This window comes from Salvelinus alpinus, chromosome 1, assembly GCF_045679555.1.
Source record: "Salvelinus alpinus chromosome 1, SLU_Salpinus.1, whole genome shotgun sequence".
In the NCBI taxonomy this organism is placed as follows: domain Eukaryota; kingdom Metazoa; phylum Chordata; class Actinopteri; order Salmoniformes; family Salmonidae; genus Salvelinus; species Salvelinus alpinus.
The window spans coordinates 11505579-11529811 of NC_092086.1; the positions used below are offsets into that span (position 1 = coordinate 11505579).

General features: G+C 44.0%; 1 protein-coding gene and 1 long non-coding RNA gene across 4 annotated transcripts in view; both read left to right on the top strand.

Annotated features, from left to right (window-relative positions):
• Positions 1 to 24233, top strand: part of LOC139581409 (NACHT, LRR and PYD domains-containing protein 12-like) — a 234075-nt gene that overhangs the window by 145497 nt on the left and 64345 nt on the right. The window contains exons 1-2 of one of the 3 annotated variants that reach the window (XM_071411566.1): positions 20128 to 20356; positions 21597 to 21785. The exons of 1 other annotated variant lie outside the window; for it this stretch is intronic. In XM_071411566.1, the coding sequence (XP_071267667.1) occupies positions 21613 to 21785 (173 nt within the window). In that variant the 5' untranslated portion in view covers positions 20128 to 20356; positions 21597 to 21612. Of the gene's footprint in view, positions 1 to 20127; positions 20357 to 21596; positions 21786 to 24233 lie in introns of those variants that run through there. One more of the 3 variants, XM_071412903.1, reaches the window with a different exon arrangement.
• Positions 21792 to 23930, top strand: LOC139570773 (uncharacterized). The gene is made up of 2 exons (XR_011674167.1): positions 21792 to 22977; positions 23102 to 23930. It is a non-coding gene; the product is annotated as an uncharacterized lncRNA (long non-coding RNA).

Below are 24233 nucleotides of genomic sequence, written 5' to 3' on the forward strand. Positions count from 1 at the left end.
GGAGGTGAGGTGCAGGGTAAATGTTACTGTGTGGAGGTGGGGTGCAGGGTAAATGTTCCTGTGTGGAGGTGGGGTGCAGGGTAAATGTTCCTGTGTGGAGGTGAGGTGCAGGGTAAATGTTACTGTGTGGAGGTGCAGGGTAAATGTTACTGTGTGGAGGTGCAGGGTAAATGTTACTGTGTGGAGGTGAGGTGCAGGGTAAATGTTACTGTGTGGAGGTGAGGTGCAGGGTAAATGTTACTGTGTGGAGGTGAGGTGCAGGGTAAATGTTCCTGTGTGGAGGTGAGGTGCAGGGTAAATGTTACTGTGTGGAGGTGGGGTGCAGGGTAAATGTTCCTGTGTGGAGGTGAGGTGCAGGGTAAATGTTCCTGTGTGGAGGTGGGGTGCAGGGTAAATGTTCCTGTGTGGAGGTGAGGTGCAGGGTAAATGTTACTGTGTGGAGGTGCAGGGTAAATGTTACTGTGTGGAGGTGCAGGGTAAATGTTACTGTGTGGAGGTGAGGTGCAGGGTAAATGTTCCTGTGTGGAGGTGAGGTGCAGGGTAAATGTTACTGTGTGGAGGTGCAGGGTAAATGTTACTGTGTGGAGGTGAGGTGCAGGGTAAATGTTACTGTGTGGTGGTGGGGTGCAGTGTAAATGTTACTGTGTGGAGGTGCAGGGTAAATGTTACTGTGTGGAGGTGAGGTGCAGGGTAAATGTTACTGTGTGGTGGTGAGGTGCAGGGTAAATGTTACTGTGTGGAGGTGGGGTGCAGGGTAAATGTTACTGTGTGGAGGTGCAGGGTAAATGTTACTGTGTGGAGGTGCAGGGTAAATATTACTGTGTGGAGGTGGGGTGCAGGGTAAATGTTACTGTGTGGAGGTGAGGTGCAGGGTAAATGTTACTGTGTGGTGGTGAGGTGCAGGGTAAATGTTACTGTGTGGAGGTGAGGTGCAGGGTAAATGTTACTGTGTGGAGGTGGGGTGCAGGGTAAATGTTACTGTGTGGAGGTGGGGTGCAGGGTAAATGTTACTGTGTGGAGGTGCAGGGTAAATGTTACTGTGTGGAGGTGAGGTGCAGGGTAAATGTTACTGTGTGGAGGTGGGGTGCAGGGTAAATGTTACTGTGTGGAGGTGCAGGGTAAATGTTACTGTGTGGAGGTGAGGTGCAGGGTAAATGTTACTGTGTGGTGGTGAGGTGCAGGGTAAATGTTACTGTGTGGAGGTGGGGTGCAGGGTAAATGTTACTGTGTGGTGGTGGGGTGCAGGGTAAATGTTACTGTGTGGAGGTGAGGTGCAGGGTAAATGTTACTGTGTGGAGGTGGGGTGCAGGGTAAATGTTACTGTGTGGAGGTGAGGTGCAGGGTAAATGTTACTGTGTGGTGGTGAGGTGCAGGGTAAATGTTACTGTGTGGAGGTGAGGTGCAGGGTAAATGTTACTGTGTGGAGGTGGGGTGCAGGGTAAATGTTACTGTGTGGAGGTGGGGTGCAGGGTAAATGTTACTGTGTGGAGGTGAGGTGCAGGGTAAATGTTACTGTGTGGAGGTGAGGTGCAGGGTAAATGTTACTGTGTGGAGGTGCAGGGTAAATGTTACTGTGTGGAGGTGCAGGGTAAATGTTACTGTGTGGAGGTGAGGTGCAGGGTAAATGTTACTGTGTGGAGGTGGGGTGCAGGGTAAATGTTACTGTGTGGAGGTGCAGGGTAAATGTTACTGTGTGGAGGTGCAGGGTAAATGTTACTGTGTGGAGGTGAGGTGCAGGGTAAATGTTACTGTGTGGAGGTGGGGTGCAGGGTAAATGTTCCTGTGTGGTGGTGGGGTGCAGGGTAAATGTTACTGTGTGGAGGTGGGGTGCAGGGTAAATGTTACTGTGTGGAGGTGGGGTGCAGGGTAAATGTTACTGTGTGGAGGTGCAGGGTAAATGTTACTTTGTGGAGGTGAGGTGCAGGGTAAATGTTACTGTGTGGTGGTGAGGTGCAGGGTAAATGTTACTGTGTGGAGGTGGGGTGCAGGGTAAATGTTACTGTGTGGTGGTGGGGTGCAGGGTAAATGTTACTGTGTGGAGGTGCAGGGTAAATGTTACTGTGTGGAGGTGAGGTGCAGGGTAAATGTTACTGTGTGGTGGTGAGGTGCAGGGTAAATGTTACTGTGTGGAGGTGGGGTGCAGGGTAAATGTTCCTGTGTGGAGGTGGGGTGCAGGGTAAATGTTCCTGTGTGGAGGTGAGGTGCAGGGTAAATGTTCCTGTGTGGAGGTGAGGTGCAGGGTAAATGTTCCTGTGTGGTGGTGGGGTGCAGGGTAAATGTTCCTGTGTGGAGGTGGGGTGCAGGGTAAATGTTACTGTGTGGAGGTGAGGTGCAGGGTAAATGTTACTGTGTGGAGGTGAGGTGCAGGGTAAATGTTACTGTGTGGAGGTGAGGTGCAGGGTAAATGTTACTGTGTGGTGGTGGGGTGCAGGGTAAATGTCACTGTGTGGAGGTGGGGTGCAGGGTAAATGTTACTGTGTGGTGGTGGGGTGGTGGGGTGCAGGGTAAATGTTACTGTGTGGTGGTGGGGTGCAGGGTAAATGTTACTGTGTGGAGGTGAGGTGCAGGGTAAATGTTACTGTTTGGAGGTGAGGTGCAGGGTAAATGTTACTGTGTGGAGGTGGGGTGCAGGGTAAATGTTACTGTGTGGAGGTGGGGTGCAGGGTAAATGTTCCTGTGTGGTGGTGGGGTGCAGGGTAAATGTTACTGTGTGGAGGTGCAGGGTAAATGTTACTGTGTGGAGGTGAGGTGCAGGGTAAATGTTCCTGTGTGGAGGTGCAGGGTAAATGTTACTGTGTGGAGGTGGGGTGCAGGGTAAATGTTACTGTGTGGTGGTGAGGTGCAGGGTAAATGTTCCTGTGTGGAGGTGCAGTGTAAATGTTACTGTGTGGAGGTGAGGTGCAGGGTAAATGTTACTGTGTGGAGGTGCAGGGTAAATGTTACTGTGTGGTGGTGGGGTGCAGGGTAAATGTTACTGTGTGGAGGTGGGGTGCAGGGTAAATGTTACTGTGTGGAGGTGAGGTGCAGGGTAAATGTTACTGTGTGGTGGTGGGGTGCAGGGTAAATGTTACTGTGTGGTGGTGGGGTGCAGGGTAAATGTTACTGTGTGGTGGTGGGGTGCAGGGTAAATGTTACTGTGTGGAGGTGGGGTGCAGGGTAAATGTTCCTGTGTGGAGGTGAGGTGCAGGGTAAATGTTACTGTGTGGAGGTGAGGTGCAGGGTAAATGTTCCTGTGTGGTGGTGGGGTGCAGGGTAAATGTTACTGTGTGGTGGTGGGGTGCAGGGTAAATGTTACTGTGTGGTGGTGGGGTGCAGGGTAAATGTTACTGTGTGGAGGTGAGGTGCAGGGTAAATGTTCCTGTGTGGAGGTGAGGTGCAGGGTAAATGTTACTGTGTGGAGGTGAGGTGCAGGGTAAATGTTCCTGTGTGGTGGTGGGGTGCAGGGTAAATGTTACTGTGTGGAGGTGAGGTGCAGGGTAAATGTTACTGTGTGGAGGTGGGGTGCAGGGTAAATGTTCCTGTGTGGAGGTGAGGTGCAGGGTAAATGTTACTGTGTGGAGGTGAGGTGCAGGGTAAATGTTCCTGTGTGGTGGTGGGGTGCAGGGTAAATGTTACTGTGTGGAGGTGAGGTGCAGGGTAAATGTTACTGTGTGGAGGTGAGGTGCAGGGTAAATGTTCCTGTGTGGTGGTGGGGTGCAGGGTAAATGTTACTGTGTGGAGGTGAGGTGCAGGGTAAATGTTACTGTGTGGAGGTGAGGTGCAGGGTAAATGTTACTGTGTGGAGGTGGGGTGCAGGGTAAATGTTACTGTGTGGAGGTGAGGTGCAGGGTAAATGTTCCTGTGTGGAGGTGGGGTGCAGGGTAAATGTTACTGTGTGGAGGTGGGGTGCAGGGTAAATGTTACTGTGTGGAGGTGAGGTGCAGGGTAAATGTTACTGTGTGGAGGTGCAGGGTAAATGTTACTGTGTGGAGGTGAGGTGCAGGGTAAATGTTACTGTGTGGAGGTGGGGTGCAGGGTAAATGTTACTGTGTGGAGGTGCAGGGTAAATGTTACTGTGTGGAGGTGAGGTGCAGGGTAAATGTTACTGTGTGGAGGTGGGGTGCAGGGTAAATGTTACTGTGTGGAGGTGGGGAGCAGGGTAAATGTTCCTGTGTGGAGGTGAGGGTGCAGGGTAAATGTTACTGTGTGGAGGTGGGGTGCAGGGTAAATGTTACTGTGTGGAGGTGCTGGGTAAATGTTCCTGTGTGGAGGTGAGGTGCAGGGTAAATGTTACTGTGTGGAGGCGCTGGGTAAATGTTACTGTGTGGTGGTGAGGTGCAGGGTAAATGTTACTGTGTGGAGGTGAGGTGCAGGGTAAATGTTACTGTGTGGAGGTGAGGTGCAGGGTAAATGTTACTGTGTGGAGAGGCTGGGTAAATGTTACTGTGTGGTGGTGAGGTGCAGGGTAAATGTTACTGTGTGGAGGTGAGGTGCAGGGTAAATGTTACTGTGTGGAGAAGAGGTGCAGGGTAAATGTTACTGTGTGGAGGTGGGGTGCAGGGTAAATGTTACTGTGTGGAGGTGCTGGGTAAATGTTCCTGTGTGGAGGTGAGGTGCAGGGTAAATGTTACTGTGTGGAGGTGCTGGGTAAATGTTACTGTGTGGTGGTGAGGTGCAGGGTAAATGTTACTGTGTGGAGGTGAGGTGCAGGGTAAATGTTACTGTGTGGAGGTGGGGTGCAGGGTAAATGTTACTGTGTGGAGGTGAGGTGCAGGGTAAATGTTACTGTGTGGTGGTGGGGTGCAGGGTAAATGTTACTGTGTGGAGGTGGGGTGCAGGGTAAATGTTCCTGTGTGGAGGTGAGGTGCAGGGTAAATGTTACTGTGTGGAGGTGAGGTGCAGGGTAAATGTTACTGTGTGGAGGTGAGGTGCAGGGTAAATGTTACTGTGTGGAGGTGAGGTGCAGGGTAAATGTTACTGTGTGGAGGTGGGGTGCAGGGTAAATGTTACTGTGTGGAGGTGAGGTGCAGGGTAAATGTTACTGTGTGGAGGTGAGGTGCAGGGTAAATGTTACTGTGTGGAGGTGAGGTGCAGGGTAAATGTTACTGTGTGGTGGTGGGGTGCAGGGTAAATGTTACTGTGTGGAGGTGAGGTGCAGGGTAAATGTTACTGTGTGGAGGTGGGGTGCAGGGTAAATGTTCCTGTGTGGAGGTGAGGTGCAGGGTAAATGTTACTGTGTGGAGGTGGGGTGCAGGGTAAATGTTCCTGTGTGGAGGTGCGGTGCAGGGTAAATGTTACTGTGTGGAGGTGCTGGGTAAATGTTCCTGTGTGGAGGTGGGGTGCAGGGTAAATGTTACTGTGTGGAGGTGAGGTGCAGGGTAAATGTTCCTGTGTGGAGGTGGGGTGCAGGGTAAATGTTACTGTGTGGAGGTGAGGTGCAGGGTAAATGTTACTGTGTGGAGGTGAGGTGCAGGGTAAATGTTCCTGTGTGGAGGTGGGGTGCAGGGTAAATGTTACTGTGTGGAGGTGCAGGGTAAATGTTACTGTGTGGAGGTGAGGTGCAGGGTAAATGTTACTGTGTGGAGGTGCAGGGTAAATGTTACTGTGTGGAGGTGAGGTGCAGGGTAAATGTTACTGTGTGGAGGTGGGGTGCAGGGTAAATGTTCCTGTGTGGAGGTGGGGTGCAGGGTAAATGTTACTGTGTGGAGGTGGGGTGCAGGGTAAATGTTACTGTGTGGAGGTGGGGTGCAGGGTAAATGTTACTGTGTGGAGGTGAGGTGCAGGGTAAATGTTACTGTGTGGAGGTGCAGGGTAAATGTTACTGTGTGGAGGTGGGGTGCAGGGTAAATGTTACTGTGTGGATATGGGGTGCAGGGTAAATGTTCCTGTGTGGATATGGGGTGCAGGGTAAATGTTCCTGTGTGGATATGGGGTGCAGGGTAAATGTTCCTGTGTGGAGGTGAGGTGCAGGGTAAATGTTCCTGTGTGGAGGTGAGGTGCAGGGTAAATGTTCCTGTGTGGAGGTGAGGTGCAGGGTAAATGTTCCTGTGTGGATATGGGGTGCAGGGTAAATGTTCCTGTGTGGATATGGGGTGCAGGGTAAATGTTCCTGTGTGGAGGTGAGGTGCAGGGTAAATGTTACTGTGTGGTGGTGGGGTGCAGGGTAAATGTTCCTGTGTGGAGGTGGGGTGCAGGGTAAATGTTCCTGTCTGGAGGTGGGGTGCAGGGTAAATGTTACTGTCTGGAGGTGGGGTGCAGGGTAAATGTTCCTGTGTGGAGGTGAGGTGCAGGGTAAATGTTACTGTGTGGTGGTGGGGTGCAGGGTAAATGTTCCTGTGTGGAGGTGGGGTGCAGGGTAAATGTTCCTGTCTGGAGGTGGGGTGCAGGGTAAATGTTCCTGTCTGGAGGTGGGGTGCAGGGTAAATGTTCCTGTGTGGAGGTGAGGTGCAGGGTAAATGTTCCTGTGTGGAGGTGAGGTGCAGGGTAAATGTTACTGTGTGGAGGTGAGGTGCAGGGTAAATGTTACTGTGTGGAGGTGAGGTGCAGGGTAAATGTTACTGTGTGGAGGTGAGGTGCAGGGTAAATGTTACTGTGTGGAGGTGAGGTGCAGGGTAAATGTTACTGTGTGGAGGTGAGGTGCAGGGTAAATGTTACTGTGTGGAGGTGAGGTGCAGGGTAAATGTTCCTGTGTGGAGGTGAGGTGCAGGGTAAATGTTACTGTGTGGAGGTGAGGTGCAGGGTAAATGTTACTGTGTGGAGGTGAGGTGCAGGGTAAATGTTACTGTGTGGAGGTGGGGTGCAGGGTAAATGTTCCTGTGTGGAGGTGAGGTGCAGGGTAAATGTTACTGTGTGGTGGTGGGGTGCAGGGTAAATGTTCCTGTGTGGAGGTGGGGTGCAGGGTAAATGTTCCTGTCTGGAGGTGGGGTGCAGGGTAAATGTTCCTGTCTGGAGGTGGGGTGCAGGGTAAATGTTCCTGTGTGGAGGTGAGGTGCAGGGTAAATGTTCCTGTGTGGAGGTGAGGTGCAGGGTAAATGTTACTGTGTGGAGGTGAGGTGCAGGGTAAATGTTACTGTGTGGAGGTGAGGTGCAGGGTAAATGTTACTGTGTGGAGGTGAGGTGCAGGGTAAATGTTACTGTGTGGAGGTGAGGTGCAGGGTAAATGTTACTGTGTGGAGGTGAGGTGCAGGGTAAATGTTACTGTGTGGAGGTGAGGTGCAGGGTAAATGTTCCTGTGTGGAGGTGAGGTGCAGGGTAAATGTTACTGTGTGGAGGTGAGGTGCAGGGTAAATGTTACTGTGTGGAGGTGAGGTGCAGGGTAAATGTTACTGTGTGGAGGTGAGGTGCAGGGTAAATGTTACTGTGTGGAGGTGAGGTGCAGGGTAAATGTTACTGTGTGGAGGTGAGGTGCAGGGTAAATGTTCCTGTGTGGGTGGTGCAGGGTAAATGTTCCTGGGGAGGGGGGGGGGGGGTCTTGCAGTCACTCTGAGTGTGGATTGCAGTCACTCCAAGTCCTTATCCATAGACTGCTTTCAAGGTAAGGAAACAAATATCTAAATATTTTAAATCGCTGAACTATCACTTTAATGTCATGGTATAAATTTAGACTTACTGTTGTACATTTCAATGTTCTAATTAAAAAAGTCAGATAAAATAAAATGCTTTGGAAGTTTGAAAGACATGCCCCAACCCTCCCTGTGAGTTCCACTGAATCAACGGTCAATAAGGTTATTGAGTATTAAGTTAATAAGTTAGACCAGGACGTCTGATAAGACAGACTGAGTGGGCGAGAAGCTCACCTTGACTAAAGGTTCTTTGAAAACGCCTGTGTGATGCAACATGGACGCAGTGTTGACCAGTGAGACCAGGTCAATGTGCTGATACACAAACAAGTCAAACAACATTGACATTGAACGCATAGGGTGGCAGGTAGCCTAGCGGTTAAGAGCGGTTCAAATCCCCGAGCCAACTTGGTGAAAAACCTGCCGTTGTGCCCTTAAGCAAGGCACCTAACCCTAATTGCTCCTGTAAATCACTCTGAATAAGAACGTCTGCTAACTGACTAAAATCATTTAAAAAATAAACATCCAATCAGGTCAGACACTGAATATACAAAACATTATGAACACCTCTTTCCATGACAGACTGACCAGGTGAATCCAGGTGAAAGCTTTGACCCCTTATTGGTGTCACGTTCTAAATCCACTTCAATCAGTGTAGATGAAGGAGAAGAGACGGGTTAAAGAAGGATTTTTAAGCCTTGAGACATTTGAGACATGGATTGTGTGTGTGTCATTCAGAGTGTGAATGGGCAAGACAAAATACACTACAAAAATATGTGGACACATGCTTATCGAACATCTCATTCCAAAATCATGGCATTGACATGGAGTTGGTCCCCCCTTTGCTGCTAGATGTTGGAACATTCCTGCGGAGACTTGCTTCCATTCAGCCACAAACATTAGTGAGGTCGGGCACTGATGTTGGGCAATTAGGCCTGGCTCACAGTCGGTGTTCCAATTCATCCCAAATGTGTTCAATGGGGTTGAGGTGGTTTGAGGTTTGCAGGCCAGTCAAGTTCTTTCACATCGATCTCAACAAACCATTTCTGTATTGACTTTGCTTCATGCACAGGGGCATTATCATGCTGAAACAGGAAAGGGCCTTCCCCAAACTGTTGCCATAAAGCACAGAATCATCTAGAATGCCATTGTATGCTGTAGCATTAAGATTTCCCTTCATTGAAACTCAGGGGCCCAAAACATGAAAAACAGCCCCAGAACATTATTCCTTCTCCACCAAACTTTACATTTGGCACTGTGCATTGGGGCTGGTAGCGTTCTCCTGGCATCTGCCAAACCCAGATTCGGGGTGGGTTTGGCATTCTAGGGGTGGGTTTGGCATTTCCTCTGCCATGGAAACCAATTTCATGAAGCTCCCGACGAACAGTTCTTGTGCTGATGTTGCTTCCAGAGGCCGTTTGGAACTCAGCAGTGAGTGTTGCAACCGAGGACTGACGATTTTTGCGCGTTTCAGCATTCGGTGGTCCCGTTCTCTGAGCTTGTGTGGCCTACCACTTCGCGGCTGAGCCGTTGTTGCTCCTAGACGTTTCCACTTTACAATAACAGCACTTACAGTTGACCAGGGCAACTCTAGCAGGGAAGACATTTGACAAACTGACTTGTCTGAAATGTCCTATGACGGTGCCACATTGAAAATCACTGCGCTCTTCAGTAAGGCCAATCTGTTGGTTCTGTCTTATCACTGATTTAGTCTAAATATAAACCCTGTTTAACACATCTATTAGATCCTTCAACAAGTTGGTTCTGTCTTATCATTGATTTAGTCTAAATATAAACCCTGTTGTTTAACACATCTATTAGATCCTTCAACAAGTTGGTTCTGTCTTATCATTGATTTAGTCTAAATATAAACCCTGTTGTTTAACACATCTATTAGATCCTTCAACAAGTTGGTTCTGTCTTATCATTGATTTAGTCTGAATATAAACCCTGTTTAACACATCTATTAGATCCTTCAACAAGTTGGTTCTGTCTTATCATTGATTTAGTCTAAATATAAACCCTGTTGTTTAACACATCTATTAGATCCTTCAACAAGTTGGTTCTGTCTTATCATTGATTTAGTCTAAATATAAACCCTGTTGTTTAACACATCTATTAGATCCTTCAACAAGTTGGTTCTGTCTTATCATTGATTTAGTCTAAATATAAACCCTGTAGTTTAACACATCTATTAGATCCTTCAACAAGTTGGTTCTGTCTTATCATTGATTTAGTCTAAATATAAACCCTGTTGTTTAACACATCTATTAGATCCTTCAACAAGTTGGTTCTGTCTTATCATTGATTTAGTCTAAATATAAACCCTGTTGTTTAACACATCTATTAGATCCTTCAACAAGTTGGTTCTGTCTTATCAGCTTAATATTCAATAATAAAACATTACTGGGACCTACTTTATTTTAAACACGGTTCCATGTAATGGAGACAGATTATCGTTATAGATGACATTACCTCCCATTCAGCTGTTTATACCTCTGCTCCAAATGTCCCATTTTGTCCCTTACAGTCTGTTTGAGTTCAGTGAGTACTACTTCCTGTCACTAGCAGCTTATCTATTTTGTCAGTCTGAAAGCTCAAACCTTTTATTCATTATTTAACCTTGTATTGAAACCACAGCTTCTTCAATTCACTAAAATATGGCATTATCAGAGTGCTATTCAAAAACCCACTAACAACATATTACCATTCTATCAGGTTTCAGTTAAGACCCAAATGCAGACGTAACAATGTTTATTACAGCAACAGGGGAAGGCAAACGACAGGCCAAGGCAGGGAGGGGTCGGTAATCCAGAGTAGAGGCAAAGTTATATGATGGCAGGCAGGCTCAGGGTCAGGCAGAGTAGTCAGGCAGGCGGGCTCAGAGTCAGGACAGGCAAGGGTCAAAACCAGGAGGGCGAGAAAGAGAGAGACTGGGGAAAAGCAGGAGCTGAGACAAAAATGCTGGTTGACTTGACATACAAGACGAACTGGCAACAGACAAACAGAGAACACAGGGATAAGTACCCAGGGGATAATGGGGAAGATGGGCAACACCTGGAGGGGGGTGGAGACAATCACTAGGACAGGTTAAACAGATCAGGACGTGACAGTCCTGGCGTCCTACTTGGGCGCATACCTGGTTGAGCTGAGTGCTGGCGTTGGAACTTAGAGATGAGGCCTGGGTCCAGGATGTCCCTAGCGGAGACCCAGCACCTCTCCTCTGGACCATAACCCTCCCAGTGTGATAGAAAATGTATGTATTCACCTTATTTGTTGGATATGTCACAATTATTTACCTAAACAGTGAGATATTTCTGTCCTGCTAATGCTGAGTTTATTTGGTGTCCACTAGCTTCCTGGTGATAAAACCTACAGCTGGCATTCCAGTGACAGGATGTGGATGTGGGGTGGTTGTAACTGTGCTAGAGAGGAGTAGAACAAAGGCCTCAATGGTTCTTAGACATCCTGGCCTGGGAAATTAGGCCAGGGTCATGGGTTAAGATAACACCTGGGAAATGAGGCCAGGGGTCGGGGGTTAAGATAACTGCATAGGCAGATAAAGACAGGATGGCCCAAAGTGGCTCATGGTGCCCCCCAATCTATATGGGAGGGGTGGAACCAAGCATTCTGGGTATTAGCTATATGAACTGTGCGTTGTCTGTATGATTCTGACTCTCAGACTAACAGTCAGAACAAGACTGGTGGGCTGACGGTCTCATTATTGCAATAATTAATCAATATTAAATAAAGATGATTGTTTGAAGAAATGACCAAGTCTCTCTCAGTACTGAATTTCCACAACAGTTGTTAGTGTTGTTATTGTCCTGACCGTAGAGAGCTTTTATGTCTCTATTTTGGTTTGGTCAGGGTGTGATTTGGGTGGGCATTCTATGTTCATATGTTTTGTATGTCTTTGTATTTGGCCGGGTGTGCTTCTCAATCAGAGGCAGCTGTCTATCGTTGTCTCTGATTGGGAACCATACTTAGGTAGCTTATTCCCACATGGTTTTTGTGGGTAGTTAATTTCTGTTTAGTGTTTTCACCTTACAGGACTGTTTCGGTTATTCTCTTGTTTATTTTTGCTATAGTGTTCAGTTTCAATAAATCAAGCATGAACACTTACCACGCTGCGCTTTGGTCCGATGATTCCTCTTCTTCAGACGACGAATACCGTTACAGTTATTAAATGGTGCTTTGTATCAGTCATTCTACTACTGTATAGCCTGGTTGTTAGTGTAGTTATTAAATGGTGCTTTGTATCAGTCATTCTACTACTGTATAGCCTGGTTGTTGTTATTAAATGGTGCTTTGTATCAGTCATTCTACTACTGTATAGCCTGGTTGTTGATATTAAATGGTGCTTTGTATCAGTCATTCTACTACTGTATAGCCTGGTTGTTGTTATTAAATGGTGCTTTGTATCAGTCATTCTACTACTGTATAGCCTGGTTGTTGATATTAAATGGTGCTTTGTATCAGTCATTCTTCTACTGTATAGCCTGGTTGTTGATATTAAATGGTGCTTTGTATCAGTCATTCTACTACTGTATAGCCTGGTTGTTAGTGTAGTTATTAAATGGTGCTTTGTATCAGTCATTCTACTACTGTATAGCCTGGTTGTTGTTATTAAATGGTGCTTTGTATCAGTCATTCTACTACTGTATAGCCTGGTTGTTGATATTAAATGGTGCTTTGTATCAGTCATTCTACTACTGTATAGCCTGGTTGTTAGTGTAGTTATTAAATGGTGCTTTGTATCAGTCATTCTACTACTGTATAGCCTGGTTGTTGTTATTAAATGGTGCTTTGTATCAGTCATTCTACTACTGTATAGCCTGGTTGTTGATATTAAATGGTGCTTTGTATCAGTCATTCGTCTACTGTATAGCCTGGTTGTTGATATTAAATGGTGCTTTGTATTAGTCATTCTACTACTGTATAGCCTGGTTGTAGTTATTAAATGGTGCTTTGTATCAGTCATTCTACTACTGTATAGCCTGGTTGTTAGTGTTGATATTAAATGGTGCTTTGTATCAGTTATTCTACTACTGTATAGCCTGGTTGTTAGTGTTGATATTAAATGGTGCTTTGTATCAGTTATTCTACTACTGTATAGCCTGGTTGTTGATATTAAATGGTGCTTTGTATCAGTTATTCTTCTACTGTATAGCCTGGTTGTTAGTGTTGATATTAAATGGTGCTTTGTATCAGTCATTCTTCTACTGTATAGCCTGGTTGTCGATATTAAATGGTGCTTTGTATCAGTCATTCTACTACTGTATAGCCTGGTTGTTGTTATTAAATGGTGCTTTGTATCAGTCATTCTACTACTGTATAGCCTGGTTGTTGTTATTAAATGGTGCTTTGTATCAGTCATTCTACTACTGTATAGCCTGGTTGTTAGTGTTGATATTAAATGGTGCTTTGTATCAGTCATTCTACTACTGTATAGCCTGGTTGTTGATATTAAATGGTGCTTTGTATCAGTCATTCTTCTACTGTATAGCCTGGTTGTCGATATTAAATGGTGCTTTGTATCAGTCATTCTACTACTGTATAGCCTGGTTGTAGTTATTAAATGGTGCTTTGTATCAGTCATTCTACTACTGTATAGCCTGGTTGTTGATATTAAATGGTGCTTTGTATTAGTCATTCTACTACTGTATAGCCTGGTTGTTGATATTAAATGGTGCTTTGTATCAGTCATTCTACTACTGTATAGCCTGGTTGTTGATATTAAATGGTGCTTTGTATCAGTCATTCTACTACTGTATAGCCTGGTTGTTGTTATTAAATGGTGCTTTGTATCAGTCATTCTTCTACTGTATAGCCTGGTTGTTGATATTAAATGGTGCTTTGTATCAGTCATTCTGCTACTGTATAGCCTGGTTGTTGATATTAAATGGTGCTTTGTATCAGTCATTCTTCTACTGTATAGCCTGGTTGTTAGTGTTGTTATTAAATGGTGCTTTGTATCAGTCATTCTACTACTGTATAGCCTGGTTGTTGATATTAAATGGTGCTTTGTATCAGTCATTCTACTACTGTATAGCCTGGTTGTTGTTATTAAATGGTGCTTTGTATCAGTCATTCTTCTACTGTATAGCCTGGTTGTTGATATTAAATGGTGCTTTGTATCAGTCATTCTTCTACTGTATAGCCTGGTTGTTAGTGTTGTTATTAAATGGTGCTTTGTATCAGTCATTCTTCTACTGTATAGCCTGGTTGTTGTTATTAAATGGTGCTTTGTATCAGTCATTCTACTACTGTATAGCCTGGTTGTTGTTATTAAATGGTGCTTTGTATCAGTCATTCTACTACTGTATAGCCTGGTTGTTAGTGTTGATATTAAATGGTGCTTTGTATCAGTCATTCTTCTACTGTATAGCCTGGTTGTTGATATTAAATGGTGCTTTGTATCAGTCATTCTACTACTGTATAGCCTGGTTGTTGATATTAAATGGTGCTTTGTATCAGTCATTCTTCTACTGTATAGCCTGGTTGTAGTTATTAAATGGTGCTTTGTATCAGTCATTCTACTACTGTATAGCCTGGTTGTTAGTGTTGATATTAAATGGTGCTTTGTATCAGTCATTCTACTACTGTATAGCCTGGTTGTTGATATTAAATGGTGCTTTGTATCAGTTATTCTACTACTGTATAGCCTGGTTGTTGATATTAAATGGTGCTTTGTATCAGTCATTCTACTACTGTATAGCCTGGTTGTTGATATTAAATGGTGCTTTGTATCAGTCATTCTTCTACTGTATAGCCTGGTTGTAGTTATTAAATGGTGCTTTGTATCAGTCATTCTACTACTGTATAGCCTGGTTGTTAGTGTTGATATTAAATGGTGCTTTGTATCAGTCATTCTTCTACTGTATTGCCTGGTTGTTATACATATCTATCTGAACCAACCACACATGGGTCTATAATGAGATACAGAACACATATCTATCTGAACCAACCACACATGGGTCTATAATGAGATACAGAACACATATCTATCTGAACCAACCACACATGGGTCTATAATGAGATACAGAACACATATCTATCTGAACCAACCACACATGGATCTATAATGAGATACAGAACACATATCTATCTGAACCAACCACACATGGGTCTATAATGAGGTACAGAACACATATCTATCTGAACCAACCACACATGGGTCTATAATGAGATACAGAATACATATCTATCTGAACCAACCACACATGGGTCTATAATGAGATACAGAATACATATCTATCTGAACCAACCACACATGGGTCTATAATGAGGTACAGAATACATATCTATCTGAACTAACCACACATGGGTCTATAATGAGGTACAGAACACATATCTATCTGAACCAACCACACATGGGTCTATAATGAGATACAGAATACATATCTATCTGAACCAACCACACATGGGTCTATAATGAGATACAGAACACATATATATCTGAACCAACCACACATGGGTCTATAATGAGATACAGAACACATATATATCTGAACAAACCACACATGGGTCTATAATGAGGTACAGAACACATATCTATCTGAACCAACCACACATGGGTCTATAATGAGATACAGAATACATATCTATCTGAACAAACCACACATGGGTCTATAATGAGGTACAGAACACATATCTATCTGAACCAACCACACATGGGTCTATAATGAGATACAGAATACATATCTATCTGAACCAACCACACATGGGTCTATAATGAGGTACAGAATACATATATATCTGAACTAACCACACATGGGTCTATAATGAGATACAGAACACATATCTATCTGAACCAACCACACATGGGTCTATAATGAGGTACAGAACACATATCTATCTGAACCAACCACACATGGGTCTATAATGAGGTACAGAATACATATATATCTGAACTAACCACACATGGGTCTATAATGAGGTACAGAACACATATCTATCTGAACCAACCACACATGGGTCTATAATGAGATACAGAATACATATATATCTGAACCAACCATAGAACCACTGAAAGCTCCTGTTAGGGTTGGGGTTGGGTTAGAGTTAGGGTTAGGGTTGGGTTAGGATTAATGATAGAGTTGGGTTAGGGTTAGGGTTGTGTTGGATTAGGGTTGGGTTGGTGTTAGGGTTAGGGTTAGTGTTGGGTTAGGGTTAGAGTTGGGGTTGGGTTAGGGTTAGGGTTGGGTTAGGGTTGGGGTTGTGTTAGTTGGGGGTTAGGGTTGGGGTTGGGTTAGGGTTGGGTTAGGGTTAGGGTTGGGTTAGGGTTTGGGTTGGGTTGGTGTTAGGGTTGGGTTAGGGTTAAGGATAGAGTTGGGTTAGGGTTAGGGTTAGAGTTGGGTTGGTGTTAGGTTTACGGTTAGGGTTTGGTTAAGGTTAGAGTTGGGGTTGGGTTAGGGTTAGGGTTGGGTTAGAGTTGGGGTTGAGTTAGGGTTAGGGTTGGGTTAGAGTTAGGGTTAAGGTTGAGTTAGGGTTGGGTTAGGGTTGGTTTGGTGTTGAGGTTAGGGTTGGGTTAGGGTTAGAGTTGGGGTTGGGTTATGGTTGGGTTAGGTTTAGGGTTGGGATAGGGTTAAGGATAGAGTTGGGTTTGGGTTAGGGTTGGGTTGGGTTAGGGTTAAGGATAGAGTTGGGTTAGGGTTAGGTTAGTGTTGGGTTGGGTTAGGATTGGGTTAGGGTTGGTTTAGGGTTAGGTTAGTGTTGGGTTGGGATAGGGTTAAGGATAGAGTTGGGTTAGGGTTAGGTTAGTGATGGGTTGGGTTGGGTTAGGATTGGGTTAGGGTTGGTTTAGGGTTAGGTTAGTGTTGGGTTGGGATAGGGTTAAGGATAGAGTTGGGTTAGGGTTAGGTTAGTGATGGGTTGGGTTAGGATTGGGTTAGGGTTGGTTTAGGGTTAGGTTAGTGTTGGGTTGGGTTGGGATAGGGTTAAGGATAGAGTTGGGTTAGGGTTAGGTTAGTTTTGGGTTGGGTTAGGATTGGGTTAGGGTTGGTTTAGGGTTAGGTTAGTGTTGGGTTGGGTTGGGATAGGGTTAAGGATAGAGTTGGGTTAGGGTTAGGTTAGTTTTGGGTTGGGTTAGGATTGGGTTAGGGTTGGTTTAGGGTTAGGGTTAGGTTAGTGTTGGGTTGGGATAGGGTTGGTTTAGGGTTAGGGTTAGGTTAGGGTTAGGTTGGTTTAGGGTTAGGGTTAGGTTAGTGTTGGGTTGGGTTGAAGCCAGCATGTGGATGGACTTGAGAATAAGGTTTGAGGATATATAGTTAATTCTCTGACTGTATTGACCCAATTGAACCCCATTTCTAGTCCTGTAAACAGAAACAGAACAACATACATGGAAATGAGTTTAACACGTTTTAATGTATTTTTAGTTTTAATCATGTTAATTTGTATCTCTCTCTGTATGGCAGATTCTCAGTAGGTTTCCATGGTCCATTAACCTAACAGCCTGGCAGGCCTACACAGAGAGAGAGAGAGAGAGAGAGAGAGAGAGAGAGAGAGAGAGAGAGAGAGAGAGAGAGAGAGAGAGAGAGAGAGAGAGAGAGAGAGAGAGAGAGAGAGAGAGAGAGAGAGAGAGAGAGAGGGGAGAGAGTGCGAGAGAGCGTGAGAGAGAGAGCGAGAGAGCGTGAGAGAGAGAGCGAGAGAGCGTGAGAGAGAGAGCGAGAGAGCGTGAGAGAGAGAGCGAGAGAGAGAGAGCGAGAGAGAGAGAGAGAGAGAGAGAGAGAGAGAGAGAGAGAGAGAGAGAGAGAGAGAGAGAGAGATTGATTCTTTAACCAGTTTGGCTCATTGGACAGGTCAGAGTCTATGTTTGTGAGAGATAGGGGAGTGTGGAGAGAGGAGCGAAGAGAGAGAGGGAGATACTACAGACATTATCACAACCTACCACTAGAGGAAGACAAATAAACAGTTTTGTTAGTTTGTCATTCTTACATTCATGGTCACAAAACAATCCCATAATTGTGGCAGAGAGAGAGAGAGAGAGAAGACTGATAACACTCAGTCATCCTTTTTATGTCTCTATTTGGTTTGGTCAGGGTGTGATTTGGGGTGGGCATTCTATGTTTTGTTTTCTGTGTTTCCTTATTTCTATGTTTTGGCCGGGTGTGGTTCTCAATCAGGGACAGCTGTCTATCGTTGTCTCTGATTGGGAACAATACTTAGGTAGCCCTTTTCCCTCCTTTCAGTGTGGGAAGTTAACTTTGTTAGTGGCTCTTTGCCCTGTAAGCTTCACGGTTGGCGATATTTGTACGACAAATGTACGCTCACCACGCTGCACCTTAGTCCTCTTCCAGCATCGGCCGTGCATGTAGGGAATAGGGTGTTATAGAGCTCTGGTCTAAAGTAGTGTACTACAGTATGTAAGGAATAGGGTGTTATAGAGCTCTGGTCTAAAGTAGTGTACTACAGTATGTAGGGAATAGGGTGTTATAGAGCTCTGGTCAAAAGTAGTGTACTACAGTATGTAGGGAATAGGGTGTTATAGAGCTCTGGTCAAAAGTAGTGTACTACAGTATGTAGGGAATAGGGTGTTATAGAGCTCTGGTCTAAAGTAGTGTACTACAGTATGTAAGGAATAGGGTGTTATAGAGCTCTGGTCAAAAGTAGTGTACTACAGTATGTAGGGAATAGGGTGTTATAGAGCTCTGGTCAAAAGTAGTGTACTACAGTATGTAGGGAATAGGGTGTTATAGAGCTCTGGTCTAAAGTAGTGTACTACAGTATGTAAGGAATATGGTGTTATAGAGCTCTGGTCAAAAGTAGTGTACTACAGTATGTAGGGAATAGGGTGTTATAGAGCTCTGGTCAAAAGTAGTGTACTACAGTATGTAGGGAATAGGGTGTTATAGAGCTCTGGTCTAAAGTAGTGTACTACAGTATGTAAGGAATATGGTGTTATAGAGCTCTGGTCAAAAGTAGTGTACTACAGTATGTAGGGAATAGGGTGTTATAGAGCTCTGGTCAAAGTAGTGTACTACAGTATGTAGGGAATAGGGTGTTATAGAGCTCTGGTCAAAAGTAGTGTACTACAGTATGTAAGGAATAGGGTGTTATAGAGCTCTGGTCTAAAGTAGTGTACTACAGTATGTAAGGAATAGGGTGTTATAGAGCTCTGGTCTAAAGTAGTGTACTACAGTATGTAGGGAATAGGGTGTTATAGAGCTCTGGTCTAAAGTAGTGCACTATGTAGGGAATATGGTGTTATAGAGCTCTGGTCAAAAGTAGTGTACTACAGTATGTAGGGAATAGGGTGTTATAGAGCTCTGGTCTAAAGTAGTGTACTATGTAGGGAATAGGTTGTTATAGAGCTCTGGTCTAAAGTAGGGCACTACAGTATGTAGGGATTAGGGTGTTATAGAGCTCTGGTCTAAAGTAGTGTACTACAGTATGTAGGGAATAGGGTGTTATAGAGCTCTGGTCAAAAGTAGTGTACTACAGTATGTAAGGAATAGGGTGTTATAGAGCTCTGGTCAAAAGTAGTGTACTACAGTATGTAGGGAATAGGGTGTTATAGAGCTCTGGTCAAAAGTAGTGTACTACAGTATGTAGGGAATAGGGTGTTATAGAGCTCTGGTCTAAAGTAGTGTACTACAGTATGTAGGGAATAGGGTGTTATAGAGCTCTGGTCTAAAGTAGTGCACTACAGTATGTAGGGAATAGGGTGTTATAGAGTTCTGGTCAAAAGTAGTGTACTACAGTATGTAGGGAATAGGGTGTTATAGAGTTCTGGTCAAAAGTAGTGTACTACAGTATGTAGGGAATAGGGTGTTATAGAGCTCTGGTCTAAAGTAGTGTACTACAGCATGTAGGGAATAGGGTGTTATAGAGCTCTGGTCTAAAGTAGTGTACTACAGCATGTAGGGAATAGGGTGTTATAGAGCTCTGGTCAAAGTAGTGTACTACAGTATGTAGGGAATATGGTGTTATAGAGCTCTGGTCAAAGGTAGTGTACTACAGTATGTAGAGAATAGGGTGCCACTTGGGACAGGCCTCAGACTTGAATCACTGGTCCTGGAGACGGCTAGTTGTTCATACGGTGTTGTTTTTAATGATTAACCTTGAAATGCAGTGGACTGAATCAGGGTCACACAGTGTTTGTTGGAAGTCTTAAACAAATCTACTTTGAGACAAAGGTATCACCTCAAACACATGGTTCTGGGCTTAATGAAAGAAGACACCTGTACCATGTCAGATATGGAGTTGAAATGTGTTACATTTTGAGTTGCATCCCAATATAACACTTTATATACATCACAGAAGACTGAAATATAACAACACCATTTGGCATAGAAACACCGGATTTTCGGCCTTAAAAAACAATTAATGTTTGTTAATTACGAAATTATAAAAAATATGAATAACATTCCACCATGAGGTCACTAGGTAATCTGACTGCAGGAAAGGACTCCAGGTAATAATGATACAATATGAATAACATTCCACCATGAGGTCACTAGGTAATCTGACTGCAGGAAAGGACTCCAGGTAATAATGATACAATATGAATAACATTCCACCATGAGGTCACTAGGTAATCTGACTGCAGGAAAGCAGTAGCTACACAGCGATGTTATTGGAAACCCAAGGCTTTTCTGGTAAACAGGTTAAACTGGGTTTCTGATGATGCTGACATGGGGTCAGTGCCACTAAACTTTAACAGAAATGATGGTATCCTTCATTAATCAGTAACAGAAATTACACAAAGTTTCCTGACATCGGGGAGGTGAATAAACTGTCCCTTGGTTTCTGTCTCAACACAAAGGAACATCTCACTGACTTCACATGTTGTGGTTTTGAATTCAGGCTGCAAGGTAAGGATCCTACCAGGCATTATTCATGTAGGATGTTGGTAGAATGTTGAAGTTGGGATAGTAGTAAGGATCCTACCAGGGATTATTCATGTAGGATGTTGGTAGAATGTTGAAGTTGGGATAGTAGTAAGGATCCTACCAGGGGTTATTCATGTATAATGTTGGTAGAATGTTGAAGTTGGGATAGTAGTAAGGATCCTACCAGGGATTATTCATGTAGGATGTTGGTAGAATGTTGAAGTTGGGATAGTAGTAAGGATCCTACCAGGGATTATTCATGTAGGATGTTGGTAGAATGTTGAAGTTGGGATAGTAGTAAGGATCCTACCAGGGGTTATTCATGTAGGATGTTGGTAGACTGTTGAAGTTGGGATAGTAGTAAGGATCGTACCAGGGATTATTCATGTAGGATGTTGGTAGAATGTTGAAGTTGGGATAGTAGTAAGGATCGTACCAGGGATTATTCATGTATGATGTTGGTAGAATGTTGAAGTTGGGATAGTAGTAAGGATCGTACCAGGGATTATTCATGTATGATGTTGGTAGAATGTTGAAGTTGGGATAGTAGTAAGGATCCTACCAGGGATTATTCATGTATGATGTTGGTAGAATGTTGAAGTTGGGATAGTAGTAAGGATCCTACCAGGGATTATTCATGTATGATGTTGGTAGAATGTTGAAGTTGGGATAGTAGTAAGGATCGTACCAGGGATTATTCATGTATGATGTTGGTAGAATGTTGAAGTTGGGATAGTAGTAAGGATCCTACCAGGGATTATTCATGTAGGATGTTGGTAGAATGTTGAAGTTGGGATAGTAGTAAGGATCCTACCAGGGATTATTCATGTAGGATGTTGGTAGAATGTTGTAGATACAGAGCCACTTGTCATCAGAAAGGTGCTCTCTCAGCAGAAGGGAAAATATTTAAATTCCTTGACATGTTCTGGTTGTGAATTCAGGCTACAAGGTAAGACTTTTCCCAGTGATTATTGTGTGTGTAGAGAAATTAAAGGTATGGTGTTATTTTAGTATAGTGAATGACAGTTAAACAATCAGATCTAACAGTCCATTTCACCTGGGACAGCTACGTGACAGTTCAATCATACAAAATGGCGCTAACTGGGCGTAGGCAATACAATGTAAAAACATATTGTTCATATATTCGTATATTGTGGATATTTTACAATTTGTATATTTTTTCATGTATTATAGTTCAATGACATGTTGGATCTCTGTTTAGGGGTCAGTGCTCGAAAATGAGTCTCTCTGGGGAGAGAGAGGAGGGGGGCCCTGCCTCTAAAATGAGTCTCTCTGGGGAGAGAGAGGAGGGGGGCCCTGCCTCTAAAATGAGTCTCTCTGGGGAGAGAGAGGAGGGGGGCCCTGCCTCTAAAATGAGTCTCTCTGGGGAACATGACACCAAAGCTAAGAGGTGAGATTACAATTTTGTTTAAGAATTTATGAAGAGTTTATATCCAAAATGCTATATCCATAATTTTTTCACATTTGTGTTTTTTTCATCAGAAATTAAGGCTTCTGGGTACCTTCATGTGTGTGTAAAATATTACTGTTCTAAGATTGATAGATTTTAGTGTCTGATATTTCTCCTAAACGTCATCTGAGCAGCGCAGAGACACCATTCATATGTGTGCAGACTCATTACATCTTCAGCTGTAAACACAAAGTGATGTTGTCCGTCTGTGACCAAGAGAAAGTGGTCTGAGTTAAATTCTATGAAATTATTTAGTATTTTTTTCATTTTGGGGGCTGAACATCACAGTGAATATTGTTACATCACAGCAAGATGAAACGAATATTGTTACATTCTCTAGATTCTCCCGTTTCATTTGCGCTGTAGAGCCCCACAGTGGAGGTGTCATAATACCCATAACACCTAGCGGTCAAACAGGGAAATGGTTCCAAAAGTTTTATAGAGCCCCACAGTGGAGGTGTCAAATTACTCATAACACCTAGCGGTCAAACAGGGAAATTGTTCCAATAGTTTTATTGAGCCCCACAGTGGAGGTGTCATAATACCCATAACACCTAGTGGTCAAACAGGGAAATGGTTCCAATAGTTTTATAGAGCCCCACAGTGGAGGTGTCATAATACCCATAACACCTAGCGGTCAAACAGGGAAATGGTTCCAATAGATTTATAGAGCCATTCAATTTTTTTAATTTAAAAAATATATTTTTTTTACCCCCTTTTCTCCCCAATTTTCGTGGTATACAATCGCTAGTAATTACTATCTTGTCTCATCGCTACAACTCCCGTACGGACTCGGGAGAGACGAAGGTCGAAAGCCATGCGTCCTCCGAAGCACAACCCAACCAAGCCGCTAGCGCTAAGATGCAGTGCCCTAGACCACTGCGCCACCCGGGAGGCCCTGACACATTCAATTTTTAACAACGTTTTTTTCTGATAAAAACTAGTTCATTGCAACCACCTTGGAGCCCAGTTTCATAATATTACCTTATTTCCCTAGCTATGAAGTAATCGTGCAGAGTGGGCTGAGGTGATCTTGGGGAATAACGATGGAGTTCGCTACAGTGTTGAGATGCCGAAGTTTATTGTTCAGACGAACGACCTGCTAGCTAGCCAAGCTAGTCGGTACAGCTAGGTAAGCTAGCTAGCTACTCTACCAGCAGCATCCTAGTTATCCTAGCTAGTCGGTACAGCTAGGTAAGCTAGCTAGCTACTCTACCAGCAGCATCCTAGTTATCCTAGCTAGTCGGTACAGCTAGGTAAGCTAGCTAGCTACTCTACCAGCAGCATCCTAGTTACCATAGCTACCACTACATCATCACCGGCTGTCTGCATTTCTTGTGGACCGATGGAGCTCCCCGGTTGTTTCTTCCACCTGTTAAATCCCGTGGAGGGCTTCTCCCTCTCTCGTTGACGGATGCTGGCTACTTCTGTCCGGTTCTCCTCTCTTCACTAGATGGACGGTAACTTTAGTGTTTAACCCGTCTGTGTCCAAGGGCCGAACTTTTTAATATTATTTTCGGGGCGCCTCAGGGGTTTAATTGTTTGTAAAACTTTGGTGGAGAGCTCTCCATTTTGCCTGGTTTTAGGTATACCTTTCAGAAAATATTCACACCCCTTGACTTTTTACACATTTGTTGTGTTAAATCCTGAATTTAAATGGATTAATTCAGATTTTTTGGGGTCACTGGCCTACACACACAACACCCCATAATGTCAAAGTGGAATTATGTTTTACGAAGTCTTTACCAAATGTATTTAAATGAAAAGCTGAAATGTCTTGAATCATTAAGTTTTCAGCCCCTTTGTTATGGCCCAAGTCTAAAAAGGTTCAGGAGTATAAATACGCTTAACAAGTCACATAATAACAGTAGTGGTGCTGCAGTGGTGCCTGGGTAATATCACTGGGGAAGACATGTTACATCATATGTGTTGTTTTAATTACATTGTTTGCTCTATAACCTGCTAGTTCATATGTTTTGCAACCATGATATATAAGCCTGAGGCCCAGACAATAAGAAGACACAGTGGCAGAATATATTCAACCACACCTTTGCTTCATCAATAAATCGGAGAGCAACCTCTGTCTGGTGAAGTCCACAACACATATTGCATTTAACACAGTTACAACTAAAAGATACCAAAAACAATTTAGTCTAATCAACTTAAGCTAAATACGTAGCAGTCCATGGTTCTGATTTCTCTGTGTGTGTGTGTGTGTGTGTGTGTGTGTGTGTGTGTGTGTGTGTGTGTGTGTGTGTGTGTGTGTGTGTGTGTGTGTGTGTGTGTGTGTGTGTGTGTGTGTGTGTGTGTGTGTGTGTGTGTGTGTGTGTGTGTGTGTGTGTGTGTGTAAGCAGATTTCTCTACTTGTAGAAACACCATCCTCCTTTC